Source organism: Cupressus sempervirens, chromosome 9 (assembly GCF_028749045.1).
Source record: "Cupressus sempervirens isolate cs-2001-9-10 chromosome 9, ASM2874904v1, whole genome shotgun sequence".
Classification (NCBI taxonomy): Eukaryota; Viridiplantae; Streptophyta; class Pinopsida; order Cupressales; family Cupressaceae; genus Cupressus; species Cupressus sempervirens.
The window spans coordinates 341749941-341777904 of NC_143126.1; the positions used below are offsets into that span (position 1 = coordinate 341749941).

Below are 27964 nucleotides of genomic sequence, written 5' to 3' on the forward strand. Positions count from 1 at the left end.
ACAAGAGATGGAAATCCAATTTTGGAAGCATCTAATGCATGAAATGAAATTATACATGAAGTAGTTTTACTCGTTAATTTTTACAAAATATGGAAATCTGATTTTGGAAGCATCTAATGCATGAAATGATATCGTGAGTATTGGAAGAATTGGAGTAAGAAATAAGTGTCCTAGAAGCTATCCCAAAGGACACTTATTTTTTATGATTGTCATCAAAATAGATAGAGTCGTATTTTGCATTAACTAAAACCAAACTAAATTTAGTGTGAAAAGACGTAAGCAAAATGCGAGAGGCCCAATTCAAACTTAGTTGAAAAATAGAGGAGAAAGTCGCATAACTGAAGGCTGTCAGGAGTAATTTTGATTATCTTTTATGTGAATCTCAACATCCCTTCTTTTATTCCATATTTTCATTTTGGTTCAAATTTTCTGCAGAGGGTTTGTTTATTTAGAGATACAGCCACTCTTATAAATCAGCCATTCTCCATGTGCGGGCATCAAGTAGCAGAAAGGCAACTGACGTAGGATTTTGGAGGCACTAAAGCAGTGAAAAGGTGGAGTTTCGAGCAAACATCTTGTCCTCATCAACTTCTACGGCTTTGTTTATGGGATTAGAGCTGATTAAATACACTCAAAACTAATAATATGGAGTCCCCCATTCTATTCAAGGTTGAGAAACCTATAAGATAAGTAGCTTTTTTCTAGAGGTTGTGACTACTAAAAGGATGCAAGAAATTCTTGAAGATATGCATATCGTGTTCATTAAAATTATTATGGGTATTCTAGGGAGGGCATTTCATCATAACTAAACACAAATATAGGGTCAACACTGAGATTCCAATTATGTTGCTAGCCATTCATTTGGATGTAGGTTTGAATAAAATAACTGCGGATAAACTATGTGGAATATAAAGACTTCTTGGAGGATACGACCAGAATTCTCACGAACATTGATAAGAACCTCATGATTTTGAGACAAAAAGATTACATAGCAATCATAAACTGTCAGTCTCCCAAGAGAATATCAAAGATCACAGAGTACTTAAAAGCAGGAGATTTGGTATTAAAAAGAAGATTGATTTTTTCATGAAGCTTTATATGCTCAAACATAATGAAGGGCCAACTTAGGTTAGAGATTCCCACGAGGAAGAGGACTTTGTGATTGAGAATGAAGAGGAGCCAAGACTTCACAATACGGAAGTTGGGCTTTAAATAGCTTTGATTCACAAGAACCTCAACCTCAAGACATAGAAGACAAGGATCTAGACTGGGTGGTTGAAGAAGCTGCATTGAGAAGTCGGGTGGAATTGAGAAGAATTGTAGAACAGAGAGGCCAATCTAGTCTTCATGCACAGGATAACAGATGCTGCTGTTGGGGGCAAATTGGGAAGAGGTCGTGGTAGTGGTGGCCAAAGCTATGCAGCTATATCTTCTTCTAGGAATGCAAGATTAGGGAATTTAGGGATCATAATGTTTATTCTTTAGTTGAACGATAGTTGCAACTCTTTTCTGTTGTTTAGAGACTGATTTTATTAGCTTGGATCTTCTGTGTTTTGGACTCTCTGATCACTCATTTCAAAATGGGAGGGATTAGATATAATAGTTGCTTCTAGGTTTTAGTTTTCAGCGGACTTTTTGTCTTTGGATCTTTTCTTTTCTCCAGGTCAGGTTATAATTCTCAGACTTGTTTTGTTGTTGTTTTTTTAGCTCGTTTGTGTATATTCTGAACTATTTATTTAATATAATTCTGACAATAGCCTTTTATCAATCAAAAAAGAACAGACAAGATGTGCAATAATATATTTATCTTATAATGGAAATTCAAACTACATCCAGCAAGTAGGCTATAGTTCCAATATCCCACAAACTATAGTCTACAATGAACTCCAAATCAGGGCTTTGACATTAGTTGATTGTCAAAATAACATCCAGCATAGCTGTTGTAAAACAATTAATATTCGGTGAAGAAAACCACATGGAATAACCAATGAATGATAAGTAATACAAGTTCACATCCTTTTATGTAATTTTACTTGTGAAGAAAGCATATTTTTAAAATGTAATAAAGTATTGAAGAGATCATCAGCTATATTACATCAAATGCATTAGAGTTGTTTAGCGACATTATTAATTTTGTCAGCATCAATGGCCTATAATTAATATACCTTGACAGGGCTACTACAGTTTTTCATAAAAGCATTCAGCAGGCTATTGGTCAAAAACCCATAACTTGTGTTCACGTACTGAGCGACTAGGCTTAGTCATGGAATAGAGATGTTTGCAGTGTCCCCAGGTCATATCAACAAGATGTTTCACTCTATTTCCATAAAGATAAGTTGAACTCATACAGAATACCAAACGGGTCTCATTATTTATTGTGGTTTACAAAAACTTCCATGGAAAGATAAATTTTTGACATGTCTACTGAAAGTTCTGCGACTGAAGAAAAACAGAGATGTATTTAAAATAAATTCAATGAGCATATGAGCTACCCATCAATTATCAACATATGAAACCAAGCAATTACTCATAGAGGCATGGAAAGGGATTTTTTCAACTTTTCCACCTCCACATATACTGTGGAGTAGGGCAAAAATTCAGAGGCGTGATCTTGTGCAATATAACTAACAGCTTTTGCAATCTTAGGGATTTCTGTGACTTCATCAGGTGTTAGCATCCTTACAAACCTTGCAGGATTTCCAGCCCAAAGTTCACCCGAAGGAATACGGCGTCCTGGAGGAAGAACTGATCCAGCTTCCAAGATTGCATGTGTTTCTACCAAGGAACCTTCCATAAGAACACAACGTTGCCCTATAATGCTTTCAAATTCAATATGGCATGATCGCAACAGACTGTACGCCCCAATAGTAACAAACCTATCAATGAATGTCTCCGCAGGAAGGCCTGAATTTTCCTCCAGAAAACAAAACACAGTTTCTGTCAAATCAGGATACCATATGAATCCAAAATGAAGCAAATGAACAGTTAAAAAGATCTAAGAACTACATCCCACTTATTGTTATACCAAGAATCCTTAACAAGTATATGAGTCACCTGGTTCCAGGGAAACTTGCAAGAATACGAGTGTTCTAGTGAATAGACCTTCTATGTGAGCACATTCTCAAATAACAAATGTCTTTCATGTGTTTCAAACTGAATATGACACAATTGCAGAAAACAGTATGCCCTCATTGTAACAACCTACCCATAAATGTCTCTATAGGAAAGACACTATTGTTATTAAATTTGAAGGTAATCTATCTCAGGTGTGTCATTTGCATGGGTTGTTGAACTATTTTTTCGTCTTCTATTTTCTTTGAGCTAGGAATTTTTTAAGCTTTTGATTGGGAAGCAATATGTAGACCTTTTGTTCTGATTTGGAATCCATATTTTATTTATATGGTTCACTTCGATGCTGTGTATTCCCTGAACTATTTTACAGCTGTGGTTAGTTTTCTTTCCTATTTCAAGATCCCCAATACTAATTAACATAGATTAGTTCTTTCATGAATTTTCTCCTTTTCCAGGAGACAACAAAAATATATATTTTTGTTGTACAGTTCACCGAGCTAATAGCAGTTTCAAAGTTACGCTTGAGTTATTCCAGTAACTGCCAACACAAAATGCAACAGCAGGGGAACACACGTGATTACACATATCATGTAACAGATAGATATGTTTTCCTCTCTATTTATATATTATAGTAATATGGTAGAGAATAGCAACACAAGAAAAGCTATAAAACCTGACCAAGAAATTATACATATATAGTAGTTTCACCAATGGGGTATGTACAACACAACCATCTTATAGACTTATACCAGACAACACTAACCAATTACATCATTGCATACAATACTCAATCAACTAAAGAATAAAACAAAAGCATAAAGCAAAGATGACAAGGAAGAGCTCCTTACAAAGGAAGGGGCCAGTGCAAGAGAAGTGATTGGCATGATTCGTACGTAGATTGCTCAAGTTCTGATCCATAACTTTTGGATCACCACTTCTTCTCCTAGTCTTGATCAGTTTGTAATTGCGTAATGAATGGATATGCTGCTTATCCTTGCTCTATCTGCTGCTGTTATATAAAGTAGTTTTTATGTTGTAATTATTCAATTTTATGTGGAATAAGAGACGGATTTTTATTCTTCAGCAGCTCCATGGAATAAAACAAATGACTGCGGCAATAGGGATAGGGATAGGGAAAGGTCCATGGAAAAGGAGGCATTGATGCAAAAGAAGTGGTTCTGTAGAGTAGTTGTATTGCTCCAACTGAAACAGACCCATTGTTCCAACTCCAAACCACTCTCACCTCAATATACTTCACCGCACCTGCGCGCATGCACATGCTCAATCACCACTATTAGTTCCTTCTCCCTTGAGTGTACTAGACCCTCTGCATGACCTCATTAATATTTCCTTGTAGCTTTTGCTGGTTACTGTAAACCCGGTCTCATGCATCTGTCATTTCCTCAAACTGAGTTTGCAGAGTTACCACCTTCTCTAACACTACCACTTTCCTATCTTCTGCCCAGTGGGTTGAATTTATCACCAGAGCTGCTCCTTAAATATCTAATTTAAAAAAATTCTTTCTCTAGTTTGCTGTGCATCTCATCCAAAGTTCCGAGAATCGCCATGAAATCGCCTAAATTGCCGGTTCCGTGATTCGATTCAACCTAGGTGATTTTTCATGAGTCATGAATCGGATCAGCCAATTTTTTCTCATGAATCGCCAATTCATGCGATTCATGGAAAAAATCAGCCGAATCAGCTCCATGAATCAGCCGCACGGCAAGGCATAAAGTGGACTTATTTTTTAATCAAAACAAACATTTCTTTTGTTTTCTTTTTGGCCTTTCCTCTTTGTTTTAACCCTAAAGGGCCTTCTAATTGTTAAGCATGAGTAGAAAAGAGAAAAAGTGAGAGAGAAGAAGAGGAAAAAAAAACCATAAGTTTCCAACCAGCAAGAAGGAAGAGCACCAAAGAGATCAGAAATCCATCTAGGGAGGCCATAAGATTGCATTGGGAGCATTAAAGAGTCAATAACAGCTCCTTTTCCTATTGGTCCAGACGGAACGCGTGCTTGGATTGAAAAGATTTGTCCTGTATTTGGTGTTGAACCCCAAGGTTTGGAGGAAAGGGAGGAACGAATATGGGAAAGTTTAAAAGATTATCTTGATTTGGTAGACAGTAAATCTATCTTTTTCAACACTCCTCAACTCATTTGCAAGAGGTAAGTGTTGATTTTTTTTTTCGCACATTAATGTATTATGCATTTTTTGTTAAATTTTTTTAATTTTCATTTGCAAATCTTGAATGCTTTTTAGTTTTACTAAATTGCAAACTAAGGTTTTTTGTTTTATAGCTTTTGTTTATTAGTTTCAAACTTTGAGGTTTTACTTGAATTTTCTTATTGCAGTAGCCCTTTGCTTTCATTTTCCGCAATAGGTAAAAAAGATGAATGTTGGAAATATACTGAAAAGTTTCCTCAAAGAAATAAATTTCAAACGAAATGTATGTTTTGTAAAGAAATAAATTCTAGTGGTATTTATAGATTCAAATACCACATTGCTGCTATACCCAGACATGATATTACAATTTGCACTCAACAAACTATTGAGGCAAAACGCACTTGTTTAGTGGCATTAGAAAGATATGAACAAGAGAAATTGAATAAGAAAAGCCAGCTTGAAGGGTTAAGGGCTATTGGCTCCTATACTCCCATAGCTGCATCTGCTTTTGCTTTCGTAGGTTGTGCTAGAGAGGGTTCTTCCAAGCCTCCTTTTCATCCTAGTTCTAGTGCTCATGCTAGTGCTAGTCGGTCTTATACTGAAATTGAGTCCAACTCCAACCTATTGCGGCCTAGAGTGTGGAAAAACAAATTGGATAGTTACTTTGTGCCCCGCACTACGCTTGAGGGCATAGGTTTGAACAAAGACATTCATGATGCTACTAGAAAAGAGATTTGCAAATTTTGGTACTTTTGCAACATTCCATTTGTTGCAACCAGGTAATTGATTCTTTTTTCTTTGTTTTCTTTAAGGTTAAAGTAAAACTTTAATTATATCTACTTGTTTTATGATTCATTGATTAATCATAAATTCACTTTACAAGCTTACATAATGATTTGACATCTAAATTTCTAATCATAATCTATTTGTGATAGGGCTCCTTACTAGAAAAACATGATAGATGCAGTTGTTATTTGTGGTCCGGGGTTTAAAGCCCCAACTGAGGCTGAGTTGAGTGGATACCTCTTGGATGAAATGGTAGAAGATATGAAGGTTGAGCTTGAGGACCACCAAATTGAGTGAATCGAAAAGGGTTGCACCATCATGACTAATGGTTGGACAAATAGGAGGAATAGAACACTCCTTGATTTTCTTGTTTCCTATGCAGATGATTGATTATTCTACCTTCCTACATACATAGTGAATTGTAAATCGTGATTGAATATTTCAAATTTTGATTTGTTGATGATCCATGATAATTCATTGTTTTGTAGGATATACCATAGTCCTCAAATCCATTGATGATTCTGCTCATATAAAAAATGCCGCATACTTATATGAGGTTATTGAGGAAGTCATAGCAGAGGTGGGGGAACAACATGTGGTGCAAGTGGTGACGAATAATGCAGCAAGTTATTTTGTTGCAAGTAAACTTTTAACTTTTCAAGTTTTGAAAATAAATTTATTTCAATTTTGAACTTTTTCTAATTCTAAGTTTCCTAAGTTCTAACATGTTTGAATTTCTAATTAATTTAAAATTGTTGTATGTAAACTTTCGATGGAGAGGCACCCCACCATATTTTGGTCTCCTTGTGCAGCACACTGCCTTGACCTCATGTTGGAGGAGATTGGCAAGCTTGAGTAAGTCAAATCATGTGTCAAAAAGGCAAAAAATATATGCAAGTTTACCTATAATCATTCATTCGTCCATAGCACAATGAGGGACTACACTGGAGGCAAGGAGTTAGCTCGTCCAGGCATCACGAGCTTTGTCTCGAATTTCATCACACTGCAGTCCTTGTTGACATCAAGGGACGATTTGAGGAGCATGTTTGTTGGGCGAGAGTGGATTACATCTTCCTGTGTTACGACCACTACAAGGGTAGATGTGGTGAATTGCATCTTTGATGATGATGGTTTTTGGAAACCTGATAAAGAAATCCTTAAGGTAAATTTATTGCAATTTAACATTTAGTATTTAATATTTATTATTTAATATTTAATTGTTTAATGATTTAGTTTTACTTTTAGTTATATTATTTTATATTTAAGTTTTGACTCAAATGTTTTTCTTACATTATATGCAAGTCACTGAGCCCCTTGATGGTCTCCTACGAACTGCTGATGGGGAAAAGCCCTCTATGGGCTACATATATGAGAGCATGGATAGGGCCAAGGAGACCATTAGAGCCCAATATGCAGGAGTGCAGGAGAAGAATGCCCCTATTTGGATATCATTGATAGGAGATGGCAGAATCAGCTCCACCGACCCATCCATGCAACAGTTTACTTTTTGAATCCAACATTTCTTTCCCGTCCTGACTTCAAGGCGGATGAGGAGGTTCTCACTGGCTTATATACAGTGATCCAGAGGTTGAGTAGTGATGAGGATAGCGCAGCTGCAACCACTGAGCTCATCAAGTTCAATAATAAAGAAAGGCCACTTTTCTCTAGCAGGATGGCCATAGATGCTCGAACAACAATACAACTAGGTAAAAATTAAATAATATTCATGAATCTAAAGTTTGACTTTTAAGTCATGCATTTTAATTTTTGATTATGTAATTTTAAAATTGTAAATGAGACTAACTGTTTTTGTTTTCCCTTATTTCAGATAGATGGTAGCAAATGTTTGGGCCCACAACCCCAAAACTTCAAAAAATTGCCATCTATATTTTGAGTCAGCCAAGTAGCACTTTTGGATATGAGCGCAGTTGGTCCATGTCCGAAGACATCGACTCGAAGAGGAGAAATAGGTTGACTGTGCAGAGGTTGAATGATCTTGTCTTTGTTCATTACAACCTTCGTCTTACGATCAGACAGATTTTGAGCACTGACTCCTCTCCGATCATTTTGGAGGAGATTGATCTAGAATTAGAGCGCTCACTGAGGCTGTGGATCCAATCTTCACTGAGGAAGACCATGAGTGGGTTGACCAAATGAATAGAGAGGCTGAGGTTGAAGCCATGGCAGAGGAGGCAGCTAGAGCATGTTCAAGCACTGGTAAACGCACACGCACGCACAGACACAGGCCGTAGTGATGTTGTTTGCAAGCCCATCTTACATGCGGGGGCTATGGCTCGGCAATACTCTAAGACCTACCTTAGACGCCTTTCTAGTAGGCAAGCTAGATACTCAAAGCCTGAGGCTGAGGCTACGACCGAACTTGAGGATGATGATGAGGCTTGAGCCGGAGCCTTGTTTTTTCATTTTGTTTACAGATATTGATAGACATACGTTTCATGGATCTTCATCTTAGATTCTTACATACATTTATGATTTGATGTCTTATGAATCTTCATCTTACATACATTCTATGATTTGAATCATTATATTTCTATTTACTTTAGCTACAGCCCACAATTTACATTTTACATGTAACATAGTTACGTATGTGATGGATTTATCGTTTATATTCCATGTTTATGTATGTTAACTTCTATTTGATGATGTTATAGTGTGTTTAAGTTATATTCAATAAAGGGTGCATGAAATAAGTTTTAAATTTTTTAAATCTCTAAATTTAAAGAGTTTTGTAATGACCCTTACTATTAAGGCCACTAAAACCCTCAAACTGAACTGAGACAATTTGTCAAACACTTGGCATGTAACTGAATAGAGCTGCGAATAGGGCTAATTGTTGTGCAACGAAACCACAAAGTACAATGCCAATATCGAAATGTAATGTAATGAACAATAACAGTACCAATAACAATATTCAGAATATGGAAACTCTCAGATTTGATACTTTCAGAATATAAGGACTGTGGTGTCTAATACATATGCATATGAATATAGATTGATGTCAACATATAAACCTTCATATTCAATCCTATTAATGCATGCAACTCTGATTACAACTGATTATAATGGACTGAGCTGTGCATCTACATTAATGACTGATTTTACAATATCAGATTTAGGGGACTGTCACAACTATGCACTTCTAATACATCAAACCCTTGACAATGCAATGCTATGACATGACAATAACCCAGTTCAGATTATATGATAGATGACTGGTTTACAACAGCAACTAATAACTGGAGATAACCAACAATGCAATGACAGTGCTGACTGTTCAACTATTTGTATGCAACACCTTTGACAATCAAAAACCTCAATATGTGCACCTGGTATTGCTGCTGGAGATGTCTGATGTAAACCGCTGCCAAAAACACTAAATCCTCCACAAACGAACCCCCAAATTGCTGCTGCTGATTCTACCGGCAAGGCCGTACCCAGGCCAGCATGTACGGCCCCTATATAAAAATAATGCTGGGGTTTTGGGACCCCCAAATGCAAGGAATATGGGCGCCTAGGGTTAGGTAGTAACCCTACCAAACCATAAAAAATAACTCCAAGGGGTTGAGAAGATATGAGCAATTATGTGGTTCCAAACCCTGATTTGACAATTCTGAAAATGCACAAATTTTGTCTTCAAACCCCTGCCAAACGCTTCACCAATGCTAGGGTAAATCTGAAACCCTTATTCCAACCAAAATAAACCCTTCAAACAATTTCTCAATGAAGTTCCAATGAGATGGCCGAATACCAACTCCAATTATGCAACCCTTCAGTAGATATTTCACTACCTTAGTTATGCCAATCTAGGGGAGTGATTCGTTCCCAAAGATCGAATAGTATTTGCAGACCCAAGAGACTACAAATTGCTCCACAATGGAAGAAGTAGAAGAAATCTCAAATCCAAGCATGTGCAAATGAGAGGCCCAGCCCTCTATTTATTCACTTTTTCTAAGAAGTTGCTAGAACTTCTAGAAACATCCTTTATAAAACCTCATTATGATGCACTTTTTATAATAAAGTAATTTTATAAAATAAAAAGTGCAACTCAACTTAAAATTATAACATGTAGGCCCCGAATAACACATAATAATGAAATATAACCTCTTAACACTTCTTCAAGAGCAAAATATGACCATCTGATCCGCAGAATTGACTCTCTCTCCACACCATTTGCCTACGAGAGTCGAGGATAGGCAAAACCGGCACGCTACACGAGGTCAGCCAAAAATGGGGACATTACAAGTTTTTTTAAATTTGCCGATTCACGATTTGATTCGACCTTGCCAATTCCGATCCGATTCTGATTCTCATTACTTTGATCTCATCTCTTTCCTTCAAAGCCTTGTCCATTTATTGTGCTAGTTGTTCAACTTCAGACATGTACCTTCTTCGCTGCAAAATATTAGTAGTCCAAATTTCAACTCATCGCGTATAATTATTTAAGTCTTTCATAGGAATAGATGTAGAGGAGTGTTAAACATAGCCATAAGCCATTCCTCAAACATCACTATACGGTGTGTCAGCCAACCTTAACTTTCATAGGTGTGAAAATTCTGTAGTGCAATCCTTGCTTATAAATTTCCAAACCCTCAACACCCTCATGGAAGCATGGGTGTTAAATCAACTTCCTGGAGATGAGTCCAGTTGATGGACCTTAAGTGTCAGAAGCTAATAAAACTACGAGTTGCTCCCAGAAGATTGTAAATCACAACTTAATTTGTTACAGATAATACACTTTTAAATATAATAATGAGGTGTTTGTTTATTTTGCTAGACTTCCCCAATATCTACCTCTGCCTTAAATGTCAGTGTAATGTTCTTCACGAGACAGTGAAGTGTGTCATACTTATCCCTGTTCTTAATCATAGCAAATACATGTTTGCATATAATAAATCAACCCCTATTGACTCTTGGGACCTTCTGCACTGTATATGCATATGAAGAATCATCATCCAAAATATTTTTAGCTTTTGCTCATGCAGTCAACCATCCTCTTCAATATCACTCTGGTGCTCCTCCACATATCACAGCATCATCCAAAATATTTTTAGCTTTTGCTCATGCAGTCAACCATCCTCTTCAATATCACTCTAGTGCTCCTCCACATATCACAGTCAAATCATCCTTCACTAGTGATTCTTCTACAAGGTCGCCTGACTGCTGAATTAAATTTTGATTTGGATACATCCCTCTCTTTGAAGAATATGATCTTTAAATAGGAGCCTGATTTGGACCAGCCCCAAATTAGTTAACCAATCACCAATGTACTTATCAACTGTAATAGTGCTATCAGGATTCAACGGTGTAGCGTCACCCCTGTGAACATCACCTAGTTGCAATGAGTGCTAAGTGTTCCATTCATTCTCATGAGAGATGGGTCCATATGAACCACTATTCGTGAAACATGGGTAAATGAGTTTGACTGAAAAATTGCACGGTTGAATCCTGACAGCAATATCACAAAATAACTTGCTGTGGCAACTCCTACTTATTAACATTTGACACCTGTTATGCTCAGTGAATCCTCTGCTAAAGGGGGCAATGTAAGAGGAACTAAGTTTTAAGTTATGGAACAGAGTTCAAACCATACCTTGTAGGTGTCCGCACTCTAGCTGCTATAAGGGCCTCACTGCACACATCATCTGACAGCACCATATCCTTGGCTGTAGCCTTTGTTTTATTATTAATTATCTTTTTCTCTTCGACCACTTTAGACTTCTTGAACAAGATACACAAGTCCATTCACAGATATATTGTAGTTAATCACTCAATGATAGCAGTCATCCTTCTCCAACTCAACATCCTGTGAAAAGATAACATTGAGAAACAAGTCAAATGTAGATTGTCTCATATAGAACCCATTGTATTCCAATAACAAGATATCATGTATTTTGCTTGTCAACTCTCCCCTAATATAGATTTTATGATCCCACTACTCACACTTATCTAGTTGGTCATCCAGGTGGTATGTCATGTGACAATCTCACTCCTGCAAGCTGACAACTGATCATGTCAAGTATGCTTCAGCACGCTTCATTAATGAAGAGTTCCATAATTATAACTTTATTTCCCTTGCCACGCATGCTAGCTGTAATGTCCCCTTTCTGAAATGGGAACTAATAATAATAATAATAAAATTAAAATATAAAAAAATTAATACATAAATAAGGAATAATAAAACATAATATAATATAAATCAAGAGATACGCAATGAAGAGCTGTGACTGCCTCAAAATACGATATAAAGGGGAGGAGAATCATTTTTAAGCAGATAGGGAAGAAAATACAAGTGACTTGAAGAAATGTAAATAAGTAATTATATTTAAAAGATAGGAATTAAGGATGAACAGTTGTGACTCACTCAAAGGGCAAATAATTAAAAGACATGATTCCTTCCTCATACGGAAAGATATGTAAGGGGCAAGGATTCATTTGAAATGGACATCCAAAGAGGATCAAAGCAATAAAAAGGAAACAAGTGTCTGCTCTGTAATCAGAAGAACAGATCTAATTGTAAAATGATGTGTCCCTTTCAAAGGGTAGGAATAATAAAGAGCTGGCTTCTTTCAAGGGTCCTAATGGTGAAAGGTTCTTGGCGAAGTGCATTTAAGATAAAAGGGTGTGACCTTTGCCTCACAACGAGGATATAAAGTGAAAAGGGCCATTTGAAGAAAGGTCAATAGGAAACGGAATTGGAAACTTAATCTCTTTTTTCAATCCATAAGGATCAATATTTAATAAGAAAAGAACAAGACATTCAATCAATCAGAATAAGAGATACATATCTGAATAGAAACAGCAGATCACAGTGCTATAGGACTAACAGCAGACTTATTACTGATATAATGCATAATTTTTGGATGACTATGAATGGTCTCTCATTTGTTAGGAAGAAGAATATCACACATTATAGCCACTTAAGAGGATAGATTGGTGTTGTGTAGGGAAAGGCAAATCCTCACAATGTAGGTGAATCCCAAGATGTGGTATGGACAGAATCCGAAGCCTTGAGAAAACCTACTTATACGAGTAAATTCCCATCCTCCTAACGGTTAATGTTTAGGAGAGAAGTAAGGAATTGGGACTTAAGTATGTTACTGGTCAGATGTACTGTGAATCATTTATTGTTTCTTAATTCAATTCGATTTAAATGCACAGTGATGTATGTTAATCATTGGGAATTAGCAGATTTGTAGTGGGAACATTTTAAATTGCCACTTCCAAGCAAAATCAAAACCCTAGTTGGGCATTTTAAGGGAAATCAAGTAAAGTCTCAATTGGGGAATTACAAATCATAATTCACATTCAAGTTAAGCTTTGCCAAGTTTCCACTATCAAATCATAATTCACATTCATAATAAGGCACAAGACATGTAATGATGTCAAAGTAATGCAGCAGAAGCTAAATTATGGATTGGTCTCTATGTTCATTCTATCATTGCTTGAGGACAGGCAATTTTGGGGAGGGAAGGACTGGCATGCCCTCCTACACTGCACCACAATACAATTGCCTACGTGACCAATTCCAAATGGAAAGATGAACAACTCTTATTCGTTGATCCCAACAAATCCTGAAGAGGAGTTTCCTGTGAATATTGGTAGCTTATTACATTTCTGCTATGCATAATGATTGCAAAAATCCAGGGAGCCAAAATATACACCAGTATTTGAATGTCAGGCACAAACACTACCACACCATCGTGGAATGTAATTATCTGTTCAAAAAAAAAGCCTCTTGGGAATGTATCACAGTTAATACATTTTCCATATGACAAGGTTAGAGATTAACATGTGGAGGAATAAATGGCGGTTAATTAAGTATTAGAAGGTGCGGTGATTGAAGAACAATCCAATGGAGAGAGGAGAGATGCAATCATATGAAGTCTGGAATTAATTTGTTAGAGATAATGGCAAGATGCAATTCAGGAAATTAGTATAATGAACAATGCTCAAGGCTTACAGCATACTGTATATATAATACTGGCTGATTTTTTAATAAACAGCAATGAACTGATTATAGAAAAGAATTGTTCTGTTCAGATAACAAGCAGCGATCATAATAATCATCCTTAAGAATAAGGATTAAGGGGACAATGATTAATTAAGTCTAATTGGTGATAGTGGGATTACTGGCCAATTATATGTCAAGCGGTGTGTTTAGTGTAATGTAAGGAGACAATTAGGAATGGTCATTGCGTGTCTTTTGGGTTGTAACCTATCATTCCAATTGATATGATATAAGAAGTCAGTCAATCCTGCTTCAGCGATCGTCATTGGAGGAACAAGGTTTTCACAAAATGCTTGGTATTCATCAAACCAGGAAAGAAATTGCCAATATTTATCCGCCGGCAATTGTAACAACAAATTGGAAAGCCAGAACACATATAAATCGAAAACAGATTTATAGAATAATACAACTGAATGCTATTGAATAAGGGACTGATGTATGGTCTCGTATATGTACTATAGCTTTAAATCAGTTCATACCAGCATTCCCCTGCCTGTCAGGGACGGGGATGTCGAGACGGGTTTTTGAGACGGGCTGACAAAAGGCCTAAGTTTGGGGAAGGTGGCAAGGGGTTGAGTCATTGACGGTGGAGTGGGTATAAAAACATCAACTTGATTTGATGCAATTTCCCCATCAATTTCTTCTTTTTTTTTTAATTCAAAACTGAAAGTCTGGGGGTGGCAGCCCTGAGTGGGTCAAGTCACGACACACCTTGCAGCGTCCTGGGGTCACGCCGAGCTGCAGCATATTGGCCCTCGTGTGGCCTATGGATTTTTCATTTTCAAAGCATTTTTCTCCCAAAATTGATGTGTTCGAACTCCCTTGGAAATACGACATTTACTGTTTTTGCATGCAAATTTGAGCTTGTTGAACTGCAAATCTGAGCTTGCTGACCTCTCCTGAGGGACATCGTGTTGTTTTGTCTTCCCCAGACAGTGAGGTGGCAGTTGAGCAGCGGTGGGAACATGTGTTGTCCCCATCCCCATGTACTTATTCCTGAAACATGGTCCAAGGGCCGGAATGTCCCCATGTTTCATTGGCTTATACTTTATAGTAGAAAAATCAGATATTTCAAATATATGCATACATACATTTGTATGTGTGTACTGTTGAAGTTTGTTGCTGCAATAGAGATCTTCATCTGTGATTTTTATGCAATAGAAATATGTTTGTTATGACCGTTATGGTCATCTGCAGCTAAAAGAGATATTTGTGATCATATTTAAGTTGATATTATCAAAAGACGTGTCATACGTCATGTAAAAAGGCATGCGTATGTAAATGTCAAGTGTTGAATATGTGGAGATATGAAGGTTCTTATTTTTGGGAGCCAGAGAGACCTTCATGTGAAATATGAAGAGTCATATGCAATCTAAATATGTGATTGCTTGGTATATTGTAAACAAGTCAAGTGAAAGCCTTGTACTATGAAAATTTCTTGATCAATAAAAGAAATGTTTTACTAGTGTGGCTGGGTTTTTTCCCTTCAAGTTGAAGGGTTTTCCTAGGCTAAATGTATTGAGTCTTTTTTGTTTTATTTATGCTCTTTTATAGCTATTTTTCTCTATTTCTAAGCCACAACAATATATATATATATATATATATATATATATATATATAATCTATTTGAAGTTAATACACTCCTAGCCTATTCCTCAATCACTCGTTACCACCCCTTAGGAGGATAGGTTGGTGTTGTGAAGGGAGAGGCAGAATAAACCCTCACAAGGTAGGTGACTACCAAGATAGAAATGGATGAGGTCCTAAAGACTTAAGGGAGCCTACATACAGATTGGTGTCAAGCACTATACCACAACTCCCCATCCTCCTTATGGTTGATGATTAGGAGAGAAGTAAGAAATTGGAGCTTAAAATTGTTATATATATATGAAGTCAATACACTCTTGGTCTATTCCTCAATCACTCCTAGCCTATTCCTTAATCACTTGCTATTGCCCCTCAAGAGGATGGGTTAGTGTTGTGTAGAGAAAGGCCGAGAAAATTCTCACAAGGTAGTTGACTCCCAAGATGGGATATGAATGGAGTCTTGAACTCTTGAGGAAACTTAATTGTAGATTGGTATACAATGCCCTACCACAAGTAAATCCTTATTCTCCTCAAAGTTGATGCATGGAGAGAGTAAGGAATGGGAGATAAGTTTGTGACATGTCAAATGTGTTATGAATCCTTATTGTTTATTAGTTTAATCCATAGTTACACCGCCCTAGGGGACAAGGGGACAAATGGGCCTCAATTTGGGGACGGCAGGGGAACAGCGATGGGGGACCGGGGGATTGTATATACCATACATATGGTATTTAAAATTGCTAGTGATGAAAAGATGTATTGCAATATAAGATATAAAGATGTAAAAGAGTAAATACTTGAACATTGCATTGAATTGGAACATTGAACATGGAACATAAATAGTAAAATCAGCAAATAGTTAACACCAGGACGTCCCCCCCATCCTCAACGAAGGTAGTGGAATATGGTGGTGCCACTAGGGACAAGGGAACAGAGTCCCCAGGTCCTCGGTGCGTTGGGCAGGGTGGGGGGGGGGGGGGCGTCTCCGTATTACTATGGTTTAATCCTATGTTTGTTGGGGACACATCCTCCCCCCCCCCCAAAACACCAAGTTTCAAAAAAGAGGACGTCCCAGGGATAAGGAGATAGGTATGGGACGTCGCCCTGCTGTACCCACTTTGCCAAAATGTCGAGGAGATGTCTTGAAAACTCGGGGATGGCAAAAACAATAAAGGGGGGTCGTACGGTTGTCCTCGAGAGAGTTGGGCATGCCATAGACGTTCCTTAATTGTCCCCCTTGGTTTGCACAACAAAAACAAAAACAAAAAATAGTTTTAAAAGCGTCTTTTTTTGGCATTGACTTGGATAAGATGACCACATTATGCTATTGTTGACATTTGTTTTGGATCGCATGTGAAGCTTGAGCTTATAGAAGCAGCTGAGGTTTTCATTTTGCAAGAAGAGGAGGTGATTTGCTTGATTCCAAGAGCTTGTGCAACGGTTTGAGCTTACTCTATTATGCACCAAGTAAGTGTGAAAATCTTTAAGCTTCCATTTTCCATTTTTTAAATAAATTTGCAGTTTGAAAGAGTCTAATTGTTTTTTTTCCATTGTTTCAGCATTGCATATTAAAATCTCAATACAAAGCACAATGAGCACCAATGGAAGGCACTAGTAGTAGTGGTGGTGATTAGTTAAATGTGGATGGGGATGATATTGTTAGTAGTGGGACTCGGAAAGAAGCTGATCCTAAAACTGATTTGTTTAAACGTCATTCCACCATCATGAAGAATTATGCAAAGGGTCCTTTCAATAAGAAAAAACCTCTTCTCCAATTTGTCAAAGCTAGGCTACAAGATAAAAAGAATGCAGGAGGGACTAGGGTATGGGATTGTCATGTTTGTCATGATGATTTTTGGGGCAGGTATACAAGGGTGAAGACACACCTTTTAGGTGTGTCATGCCATGGAGTCAAAACTTGTCCTGACTTGACTAATGAGGAGAGATTAGAGTGCCAAAGATTGCACTTAGAGGCTGAAATGGCAGGGGGCGAGGGTGCAAAATTTGACAGTGACATCACCCCCTATTCACTCGCAATCATCTAGGCATATAACATCCGCCATTGGTACTAGTGGCGGCCCTACTAAGACTAGAGGAGAAAGGAAGATGGGTAGTGTTGAGAAGAGCTCAATGGAAAGTTTGTTCAAAGCACAAGCTAAGGAAGCTTGTGAGGCATCCATTGGTAGAATTTTTGTTGGTAATGGTATGTCATTTAATGTAGCTCGTTCCACTTTTTTTTTTTAAATGGTAAAAGATATATTGAATATGAATCCCTCATTTGTACCCCCTAGTGAACATAAGGTACGAACCACCATCCTAGATAGTGAGTACTCTAAGGTTGTTTTGTTGTTTGAGGATATGAAATGTACTTGGGTTAAGACAGGTTGCTCTATTGTGATGGATGGGTAGATCGATGTTAGACATCAGCCACTCATCAATATCATTGTCACATCCCCTACATGGTGTCATTATGGTAGGGAGGAAACTAGCACAGTTTTTTTGGTTTGGTTGCTTCTTTGCTTGTGCTTTCCTTTTGAGATGTTACTTATGTGCATGTATCCTATGAGGATGTTACTCTACTTCATTACAATGTTATTTATCATGGTTTAGAGTAGCGTTGTTTATGGGAGCTATCTAGATCTTCTTTATGCTTCTGATGCTCTCAAGCATTTGTTCCTTGAGTTTGGTGGTCCGGTACTCCCTGGTGTGGAGGTTCTAACCTTATTTGCTTCCTAGTTTAGCCTTTTAACCTTGCTTTTGGTCTTGGGTGACAGTAGAACAGCATATCATACGATATTGGTAAAGTATCACATAACAATTATGCGAAATATCATATATACTGGGGAAGTATCGTATTGCAGTTATATGTAATATCGTACGATACTGGAAAAGTATCACACCATAATTATGAGAAGTATTGCACTACAATTGTAAGAAGTGTATTGCTTCTTTAAGAGCTTGGGTCATATATAAAATAAATCTTAAGTATAAGAAAGAAGAGGAAGAAGAGTATGCCACATGATATATTTTATATATACAATGATTCATTTGAGATGAGTTTTAGCTCTGTAAGAGTTGAGATTAAAAATTCCAGGATTTTGAAGTTGGCAAGATTTCAAACTTGTCTTATTTCAGGAGTTCAGGATTCAAACTTAGCCTAATTTCAAGATGGCTATTCACGAATTCGTTCATGCTCTATGCATTTGGTAAATCAACTTGTTTGGTTTAACCATTTAGGAATCTGCGTTTTGGATTTAAAATGAACATTGTAACCTTGTTAGTGTATTGATGCAATGAACCTTGTATGTTTAACTCATGTAGATGGAATTGAATGCGTTGTTAGTGATGAACGCTTGGGGATCTTTGGTTGTTGGTTTTAGTCTTCTGTAGCAATTTTTGTGATCTTATGTTTGTAGATGTTTATACCTATGCTTTATCTTTAAAAATATATATATGTTCATCTTTGTTTATCCTTGTTTCCAAGGATCTCCACACGAGGCATTACATTGCTAGTTCCTCAATTGCAGAGAGGAAGTGGTCCACATATTCATTATCCACTCTGCTAAGAGGAATAGACTTACCTCTAAACGAGCGAAGAAGCTAGTGGCAGTGCATCATACTCTTCAACGTGCGGATCGTCAAACTCCAAAGTAGAGGCAGACTCCAACTTTGCGGTGGGATGTTGATAAGGATGTGACTCAGATAGATAAGGATGAGATAGCACCAAGATTGATTGGGGTTCCATTGGATGAGACTACGCTCCCTATGGAGCATGCTAGTGAGGATATTATTAGAATATTATAATGGTTCTTTAATGGTCATCTTAGTTAGTCTTTAGTGTATTGCGTATCTTCTATTTTCATCTTTAGTTCACGATTGTTTCTTTTAGAGACATCGTCTTTGTAAATCTATATAAGGAGCTTTCATCTCCTTTGTTTAATACAACGATAACATTGATTTACCATAACATGGTATCAAAGTAGGTCAATGGGATTTCATATAATTTGGCTTTAGCCTCTTTTGATCTGGAATTTGTTCAACCCATAGGTGAACAGGAAAGAAACATGTAATTAATGCAAAATACTATTCATTTATCAAATGTTTTCTGTACACAACAATGATATTCCATACAATGATAATGATGTCAAAATACATAAGTGTTCACGACATTTATAATGTCCAAAACGGTGCTAATGAAATGACACAACTGTGTCTGCACCGGTAACTGTCTAACTACCCATTTTGCCGAACATCATCCCCCCCTCCCCCCAAAAAAGAAAAGTCATCTCTTGGCGACTCAAAAAGTAACAAAATTAGGAGATAACATACAAACATAGAAACAAGATGGACTAGGGAGGAGGTTGCATCCCTAAAGTGTTTTGTTGCCGGCGCAACTCATAAACTTGATTAGTGTGGATGTGTAAATCCTTCTGCATCCGTGTGTTAACTTCCATTGCGTCCTTCAGGAGAAGTGCTACCTCCATGCCCTAGGCCTAGGCTGTCTGCAGTCCTTAGTCGGTCACTTGCAATCTTTGTTTAGCCTTCTCCTTATCTTGCAAAAGTGCTCCTCGCTCAGCTACCCATGTTGCCTGCTGGCTATCCAATTCAGCAACTAACTTCTCTCGAGTTTCTATCTCGACTGCTATAGACCTCACTGTTGCAATCCTCTTTGCTTCCCTATCCGCCTCAGCATGCTTATAAGCATAATAGACGCCTTTATATGCCCCCACTATCTCGTGTGTCAACTTCTCCATAGTAGTATTCCACGGTCCCAACTTAGGCTTTGTAGCACAATCAGCCAGCACCCCCAGTGTTTCCACTGTTGGCCATCCCCTAGCCTCAAAGCAGTAGCGAAAACGCTTAGGACAGACCCCTCGAATATAGGCTCGGGTCAAATGTAACTCCTTACAAGTCAAATCCTGATATCCAATGATTCGTCCTCTCTCCATCACAACCTCCATGGCTCTGATGTATGCCTTGCATCTATCCTCATCCGACCCATAATCCTCTTTTCCCACATCGTCGATAACCCACTCCATATCGGTATCCATCTCTGCCTCTCCCACAGTAGCCACGTCCACATTCGGTGCCGCCTCCTCTCCGGGCGCATCCTCAAAGTGGGTACTCCCACCTCCTATGGCTCTAATATGGCAGCTACTCCTGGGGATACTTTTCCATGCCTCGGGGACTGAATGGAGGGACTGACCTCTGCAGGAAAGAATCAAAACTGTTGTCGCAGGAATGCACTGGCTTTGTCCATCACCTCAACCTTCGCCGATTGTGCTGCTTGTGGTTGTGTTGCTTGTGGTTGTGTTGTCGAGGTCACTTCCATACTCTCAATCTCTGGTTGAGTTGGCTATGAGGTGTGAACTGGCGGAGTCAATAAAAACGAAGAAATGGTGACAACAACGTCAAATTTGATCACATCTAGTCAAACCTGAGGTTCGGGCTCCGGCATGTGCATCTCTACTAACTCTGTTGTTGGCGCTACTGGTGCAACTGAGTCTAGTGAAACATTTTGTGGAGTCATAACATCTGTTGTGGCCATTGGTGGAGTCATGATAACTGGCGCATGCCTCTGGCCAAACAAAGGAATAAGTGAGGTAGTGGCTGTCAAGTGTGCCGAAGTTGGCAACTGGGGAGGGGGGAAAAATGTGGACCCTCCGACTACCACATCCCTCCCAACTTCTATCGAGGTACTCTCTTCCTCAGGTCGGCCCCACTACTCTCTATGGTTTCCTCCCTTCCACTGTCTGTGTCCCCGTATGCCTCCAACCCCTGCAATACCCTCTTCTAACCGGTCATGGTTCCACCCGTATCTAAATGCCTCTAGTAGAATACTAGAGGTTCTCTTGGCACCAATTTCCCCTTTGGTGGAACTTCAAAGTCATCTATTGGAACCTGATGAAGGGTTGCTTCCAAAAACAAGTCGATGGCATGATGTGGCATAAAAAATGTTCGATGCTGTAATGTCATAAACTCCTCCATCTTGTTTGCGAGGACCGTGGCCCAATCATACACACTATCATTCATGATGTCGTTCACGAATGTAATCTGAGGCAAGGTGATATCTAAGGCCCTACTTGCCCTCGTCAACCTGCTTCTAATTACATCCATAATACATCTCCAATGGCCCTCTCGAATGAAATCTCTCTGTAGTCCTCGACTCTTGGCACCTTTCACCAAAGACTCCATTTCCTCTAGTGTGAAATCGCGGCCCACCAATTTTACCCAATATTCCTTGCATTCCTGCGGCAACTTGTGATTCTTGGTCCCCACTTTGCGACCTCCTTGGCCAAGAATGCCAAAAATCCTACTGAAATATCACGGTTTGAAAGAGTTTGTCATACGCTACTTCTTTTACAAAAATGTAGTGGTTCTACTATTCTTGTTGTAAGTTTCTATCATAGTTCTTAGGATCAACTCAAACAATTGAATAGAGAATACCGAGAGTTATATTGCCCAATGTACTTGCACCCGTATCAGAATTTGTTTGATTAAATCTATATCTATAATCCCTTACCACCATCTCTGGCACTCACTGTCATTCAACCCTTCAAACTGAACTGTGAGGTGTGACAGATCGGCCTTCACCTTTTATTTCTTGTTGCTGGATGCTATCGGTCCTGCAACTCAGACTCCAAAAGCCAACACTCGCATTCTTTTCCATACCATTTCCCTTCAACTGGTCTTTCTACTGCCTTCTCTTCCCTGCTGAATGCATACTAACTGACTAACTATCCCTTGCTTTGTCTTTATAATACAAAACAAAAATGGTAAGTTTATTGCCAATTTTTGCAGAATGCTTCCGTCTTCCTGGCAGCTGAGTTTCCTTCTCTTTCCTTGTGCAATGTTTCTCTACCCGTCTCCACAAATACCATCTTGTTTGCTCTTCTCCGCCAATTATGAACCCTTCTCTTCTTCACGCGAAATGGCTCATTATATATCCTTGAGTACTTCTCCGCAGTCGCTCCTCAAGTTCCTATCTAGCCTTGTAGTCTCCGCAAAAGTTGTGACTTTGCCCTTTCCTGCTTTGCTTCACTCCCCCGCTTTACTTCTTTCCTTTGCTAGTCCATAGAATTTCCTTGCTCTTTGCCTTTGACCCTGGAGGACGATTTATAACGGCAATTGTCAGTGGGATGTTGTTTATGTTTCATCCTCTGTCAACCTCCGCAGGGGTTTCTTTCTATTGTGAGCGACACCAATGGCCCGCAGCTACATATGCCCGTGGGACACTTAGTGTCTGCAGCCATATGTGTCCGTGGGACACAAGTGTCCACAAGACACTTAGTGTCCACGGCCACATGTTTCCGCGGGACTCCTAGTACCCACGGGACAATGCAATTTTTTTTTAATTGTTTTTTTTTTTCCTCTTTTTTTTTTAATCACCTAAGTCTGATTTGCAATGATCCCTTACTTCGCCTTTCTGTTGTTCCTGGTAAATTTTTAACTTCGATCCATTGATGGCGTCAGGAATTTCGCCCCCGTCTAAGGTCCATAGTTTTATGAATCCAATGTCATCGACTTCTCTCACTTTATACGGTCCGAGCCATTTAACCTTGAATTTCCCTAGTTTTATCTCTTTGCGGCCATTATACCGAAGCACAAGTTGGCCTGGCTAAAACCTTGTTCTTTTCAAATGTTTGTCGTGCCATGCCTTTCGACGGGTTTGTGCCACCTCTGTTGCCCATTGTGTTGTTAATCTGCATTCATCCAATTTGTTCAATTGATATAGGCATTCACGTAACCTCTCCATATCTCTGAATCTATTGTCAATTGCAATTCACAGACTTGGGACCATAAATTCGGCTAGTACCATGGCTTCTTGGCCAAACATCAACTGGAATGGTGTCTGTCCAGTTGTGACTTTTAATGTGGTATGGTAGGCCCACAGCGCCAAAGGCAACTTTTCCTCCCAGTTTGCCTGTTCAACACAATGGCCACCAGAATTTTATTTGTGGCTTGCGTCTGGCCATTGGCTCGTGGGTAGTAGGGACTTGACAATGAATGAAAAATCTTGAATTCTGTTGTCAATAATCTAATGACGTGATTGACAAAGTGACCCCCTTTGTCACTTGTCAACTGAATAGGTATGTCATACCGTGTGATAATTTGTTCATACAAGAACTTAGCCATACTGATTGCAGAGTTATCGGGTAGTGCCCTTGCTTCTACCCATTTTGTTAAATACTTCGTAGCCACCACTATATATCAGCAACATCGGGCCCTACTCGCCCTCAATGGACCCACGAAGTCTAGTCCCCAACATTCAAACAACTCTTGGGCATGAGACGGATTTAATGGCATGAAGTCCCTCTTAAGTGGTTTCCCGGCACTCTGACATGTATCACAACTCAACACCCATTCTCATGCATCGTTGTAAAGTGTGGGCCACCATAACCCAACAAGCAGAACCTGTTGTGCTGTTGTGTCAAGTCTCGTGTGGCCGCCTGCCAGACCTTTGTGCGCTTCCCTTAGAACACTATGCACTTCTTCCATTACACATCGCCGTAGCACTTGATCATGACCATCTTGTACAGGAGACCATTTATTAGTTGTAAAGTTGGAAAGTCTGGCTCCTTAAAACTAGCTTCAGTCATTCGCCTAGCGGCATCTCCCTCGAAAATTGAGATGTCAATAGATATTCCCCGATAAACTTGTACCATCCTGAAAGAACGGCGATTCTAAATAAGTGTACATCCGAAAAATCATCATTGGCCCCTTCCAATGGCTCTTTGGACCTGATTCGGGAAAGCTGGTCTGCAATGACATGACTCTTCCCAAGTCACACAATGATGGTGAAGGTGAATTCCTGAAGTAGCAACAACCATCTACTAATCCTGCCTTGGTTAATTGGTTTGTTCACCAAGTACATCAATGCCTGGTGGTCCACGTAGAAAGTAAATGGTGTAGCCAATAGGTAATGTCTAAACTTTTGTACCGAGTACACCATCCTGAGAGCCACCCTTTCAATGATGATGTAATTCTTCTCGGATTTTGACAGTAGCCGACTTGCGAAATACACTGGGTGATCCAAGCCATGGTTGCCAATTTGCGCCAAACGTTGCACCAATGGCGAAGTTTGAAGCATCCACATGGACGTGGAACTCCTTGTCCCAATTTGGATACGCCAATATGGGCGCCCCCCCAATAATCTGTTCTTCAGTTCTGTGAAGGCGGTCTCTTGGTTGGAAGTCCAGAGGTATGGTTCTCCTTTCCGTGTCAACTTGTCCAAGGGCAGAGCAATTCAGGCATAGTTCTTTATAAACCGTCTATAGTACTCAATATGCCCGATAAAAGACTTGACTCTAGATACCTTTGTTGGGGCTTCTATTTCCACTATCACCCTCACTATATTGAGGTCAGTCTTCAATCCCAACTTGCAAACAATGTGCCCAAGTAGTTTTCCTTGAGGAACCATGAACCGACTTTTTTTTGGATTCAATGTCAGCCTTGCCCGCCGACACCTCTCCATACATTCCTGGAGTGCCTTGAAGTGGTTGTCCTGTCAACTGAAAATGGACCTATCATCCAAAAATGCTCGGAAGTTGCCTACTGACATTTTGTCAAATATGTGCAAAATGATCCTCTGAAACATGGCAGGTGTATTACACAATCCGAAGGGCATTCGGTTGTATGCATACACTCCATCCTCCACCATAAAAGTAGTTTTCAATTTGTCTTCTTCAGCAATAAAGATTTGGTTATAGCCAAAGAATCCATCCATGAAGGAATACATCTCGTGTCTGGCCACTTCTTCTAGAATTGTGTCGGTGAATAGAATTGGGAAGGGATCTTTTATTGTGACCGCGTTGAGGCACCAGAAGTCCACACATATCTGGATTTGGATCCCATCCTTCATGGATATCACAGTTGGTGACACCCACTCACTTGTTTGAACTTTGAAAATTATGTTGGCTTCAAGCATTCGTTGTATTTCCTCATCTACACAAGCTGTGTAGTTCTTATTCATTCTGTACAAGTGCTTTTGCACAAGTATGGCTCTGGGTACCAACTATATGCGGTGGACACAAATCTCTGGTGGGACCCTTTTAAATCCTTGTAAGTCCATGCAAATACATCTTTGTACTCCATAAAGATTTTGAATGTCGCAACCTTCAAGACTGGGTTCCAATCGTCTCTGACAAGTATGTTCCTCAGATTCTTTGCGTCACCAAGATTAGTAGCCTCTACTGACGGCTCTTCGTATTTTATCTCTTTTCCTTCAAAGTAATGGGCGAGACTCTCATTGATCTCCGCGTTTCCTTCTATGTATTCTATGAACTCTAGTGGAAATACCTCCTCATCTTTTGGCTCCTCGATGCCAAGCATGTACGTGTGGAAGAGTTCATAGTCTTCCATCTGCCTATGGAAAAATCCATTCAATGAACTGGTCTTGTCTCCTCAACACTCCACCAATTTTAAAACACCTTTGTCATTCGGATCCATTCTTCCCTCATCTATCTGATGCTCTCTATCTAACTCGGACTCTGACGACAATGCCATTTCTTCACGTACCATTTGAGTTCGGAGATCAATAGCAAACTTCCGCCATCCACTTTCCATTGACAAGATATTCTTCTTCTAGTTGTGATTTACTTTCGCCGCCACCAGCCATCCTCTTCCAAAAATGGCGTTATAACCCTTTTTCTTCAAGGAAATCACTACGAAATCCAGCACAAATGGCTGCGTCCCAATAGTTACTTGTTGAGCCACCAAGGTCCCTACAGGCTTTATCCCCTATTGGTCAACACCGAGCAAGTTGAATGTGGGCAAGCACAGGATAGGCTTGCCCAATTTCTTCCACGTCTCTTTGGGAAGAACATTCACCCCGGACCCACCATCCATGATAGTGTCCATCAAGATGGTTCCGAGGATTCCCATCTCGACCATCGTCGGATGACGGTCGTTGCTTATTGTCAGCAACATGGGATCTGTGGCCGACCCTCCTAGTACCATTGGTTGTTCCTTCGTCTCCAACGAGTTTGCGCATTCAATAATGTCATCATTACTTGCGATACTATTTGTAATAGGTCTTGAAGTCTAATGGGCACCTCCTTTTATAGCATTTGATTGAGCAAGTTGTTCTCTCCCTCTAATCGTCCATAAATAGTATCTTTCCTATCTGTCGTAGCCTTCATTGCCCTTTCTATGTCTTCCCGTGCCTCCCACAGTCTTTGCTTCTCCGTGCGAGGGTCAGGATCTGTGGCCTACTTAGCTTGGTTGCGGGTGACAACAAAAACTTTTTCCTCGTCAATTTTAATGGGGTTTACTTGTTTCGAGCAATTCGCATCTTCGTGGTCCCCTAGACCACACCATTGGCATAATTTTTGAGGAGTGTCATTCTTCGAATACTCTCTAGCGAAGTGGCCCCATTGGTTACATGCCCAGCATTGAATTATGGACCTTCCCTTGGAATCATATTGTATTTGAAACCTGTTGTCATTCTCACTCCATCCTCCTCGGTGTTTCTTCCGATAGCCGCCAGATGTGGCATTATTGTTGCCCTAGGTCTCATTGTTAGTGCCAAAAGTGGATGGTTGTTCCTATGTGAATAATATCTATTAGCTTCTAGTCTTCATGTTGAACGTACATTCCTTTATAGAATGGCCCAAGACCTAACAGATATTGCACATTGCCTTTTTAGGGCACACTCCGTTTAAATGACCTTTCTCTTTGTAATCTGTACACCAAATTTCTCCTTCCTCCATGCGGCCAATTCCCTTCATGGACTTGAATTCTTTCCTCATTCGCTCCAAGTCTTTTTGGAGGGCTTGTACTTTATTTCTAGGCTCCTCCTCACTGTCTGTACTACTTCCCTTGTCAAAGGATTCATCACTCTCGGAGGAGGATGAGGATTTACTTCTCTTCTTCTTTTTCTTTGTTGTTTTGCTCTCACTTTCTAGATTCAAGGCATGGTCGTAGGCATCTATGTATGATGTGAGCAGAACTATCTTCATTTTCCTTCTCAATGCCCCACGGAGACCTTCTACAAACCAACGTTTCTTAAGTTCATCCACGGGTTGAGTACCCATTCGGCTAAGATGATTGTAGGCTCCAACAATGTCCTTCCCTTGTTTATAGTTGTAGATTTCTGCCACAACCTCGTCGTCGTCCCATAACAATCGAAATTCTGCTTGGAATTTTTTCTTTAGATCATCCCATGTAGAGATTTTTGCCTTGTCCATGTCGGAGAACCAATCCACCGCCACTCCCTGTAGGCTAGCTAGAAACTAGTTCAACCATTCATCTGCATCTGTGACCCAGTTGGCAGTCCATATCGTTTCACATGTACAGCAATGTCGTACAAGGTCTTCCTTCCCGTCAC

At 39.3% G+C, this 27964-nt stretch overlaps 1 protein-coding gene across 1 annotated transcript in view; it reads right to left on the reverse strand.

The window, feature by feature from the left end:
• Positions 1 to 2297: 2297 nt before the first annotated feature.
• LOC149538726 (gamma carbonic anhydrase-like 1, mitochondrial) overlaps positions 2298 to 27964 on the reverse strand; it is a 44011-nt gene continuing 18344 nt past the window's right edge. Inside the window, exon 2 of the mRNA XM_089800059.1 lies at positions 2298 to 2904. Within this exon, the coding sequence (XP_089656185.1) occupies positions 2528 to 2904 (377 nt within the window). The 3' untranslated portion in view covers positions 2298 to 2527. The remainder of the gene's footprint in view (positions 2905 to 27964) is intronic.